Source organism: Poecilia reticulata, linkage group LG19 (assembly GCF_000633615.1).
Source record: "Poecilia reticulata strain Guanapo linkage group LG19, Guppy_female_1.0+MT, whole genome shotgun sequence".
Classification (NCBI taxonomy): domain Eukaryota; kingdom Metazoa; phylum Chordata; class Actinopteri; order Cyprinodontiformes; family Poeciliidae; genus Poecilia; species Poecilia reticulata.
This window is the reverse complement of record NC_024349.1, coordinates 26,945,506-26,947,179: the sequence shown is the minus strand read 5'-3', so window position 1 is coordinate 26,947,179 and position 1,674 is coordinate 26,945,506. Positions and strand designations below refer to the sequence as shown.

The following is a 1,674-nucleotide window of genomic DNA, read 5'->3' as shown; positions in this document are numbered from 1 at the left end:
GAACCCTCAAGCTCCCAGGCCTCTGGTAGAGGACCCGAGCTCAAAGGATGAGAGAGAGAGAGAGAGAGACCACACACGGAGGGTGAGAAGGGACAGCATTTAATAATATACTGAATGCTTCAATCCATTCAATCTGCAGAAAACGGGTTTCCATAGATGGAATTCTTTTTAATCTACTGTAAATAATTGATTGAGCATACTGTACTTTTTGATTAGTATGGTCAACTGGAATGTATGTGTGACTGAACTGAAATTATTTTTTGTAAAGTGCTTTGGGTTGACAGTTGTGAATTGGCGCTATATAAATAAACTGTATTGAATTGTAATAAAAATGCACTTGAGACTTTATTCTTTTAATTTTAAAAAAGATGACGTACTGTTTTCCACTGTGTAGTCATGCCTTTCTTTGTTTTAGGCTATCACATAAAATCCCAATTAACATTAAACTTTGTGGTTTCAATGTTAAAAATTTTAAACAGCTTTATAAGTAGGAATAATTTTGTTAATGTCTGTACTTATTTTCACTCTAAAATGTGTGTTTTGCAGGTTGAAAGTAGCAGAAGAGTGTTTCAGACAAGCCAAGGAGAAGACTTCCTACAATGTTAAACCAAAACATGCTTCTGGTATTGTAAGTTTCTTTGAGATTTTCCTGGTTTGCCTAAGGGGCTAAAGGTCAGATGATGATGAACTCTTTGCTTCCTCAAAGACCTTAAAACTGTTAGAAGACAGATTATTTCTTTTTCTTATTTGTTGTGGTTGAATCTTTCAGGAATTGCGATGTAAAGAGAACATAAGCAACTTCTTTACAGTACATTGGAAACAGTTGTCATTTCTTATGCATTTGTGAAGAACCTTTGTGCTGCACACAAAGAAGCAAAGTACCTATAAAGGTACTAAGGTTTTGTGGGTTGGGCTGCTCTACTGATCCTGTAGTTTGAAAATGTGCAGATATATTTGTATAAATAGATAAGTGAATTTCCAATCAACTCCTGAAACGTATTGCTGGGTTGCAGACATGTGACCATGATGATGTGCAAAATTCAGATATGGGTCAGTAAGTGGATTTCTCCAGTTCAAAACAGAGCAAAATGAATAACAGTGAGAACGCTAATGCCCTAAAAAGGCTGGAACAGACGAGGTATCTCGAACAAATTCACGTATATGTAGGATATGATCCATATTGTCTTGGCAAAAAGGGCTTGTCATATAATCTTAAGGATTTACTCGGCGTTGAGGCAATCAACATAATTATCTTGTGCTGTAGATCTTGTATTATACGACAAGCCAGATAAAAACTCTCAATAGCCTGGAAGGAATTATTTTGTTTCACGTTGGGTCAAACATTTAGGATCAAATGAAGCATAAATTTCTGTCGACTTGTTTCTGCCAATGCTATCACTAACGCAAACAACAAGCTACCCCATATTATTTCTTTATGCTTGGGTCTACTTGTAAATTATTTATTTAGCTTCTGTAAACCCTATTTATGCTGAAGTTGTATGCTAATGGTGAGTCATACTGCATGTCTACAATGTAGGTCAACCATTCGCAGCGGTCTACAGAAACCACATTAAAAACGTGTGACCAGCAGGTGGAGATATTTCTAAAAAAGAGTAACAAGACACACCAGAACACAGATTTAACAGTGTACAATACTTTATTAAACAATTATCT

General features: G+C 35.8%; 1 protein-coding gene across 1 annotated transcript in view; it reads left to right on the top strand.

The window, feature by feature from the left end:
- fmn2b (formin 2b) overlaps positions 1–1,674 on the top strand; it is a 95,424-nt gene that overhangs the window by 76,070 nt on the left and 17,680 nt on the right. Inside the window, exon 19 of the mRNA XM_008438065.2 lies at positions 547–628. Coding sequence (XP_008436287.1) covers positions 547–628 — 82 coding nt within the window. The remainder of the gene's footprint in view (positions 1–546; positions 629–1,674) is intronic.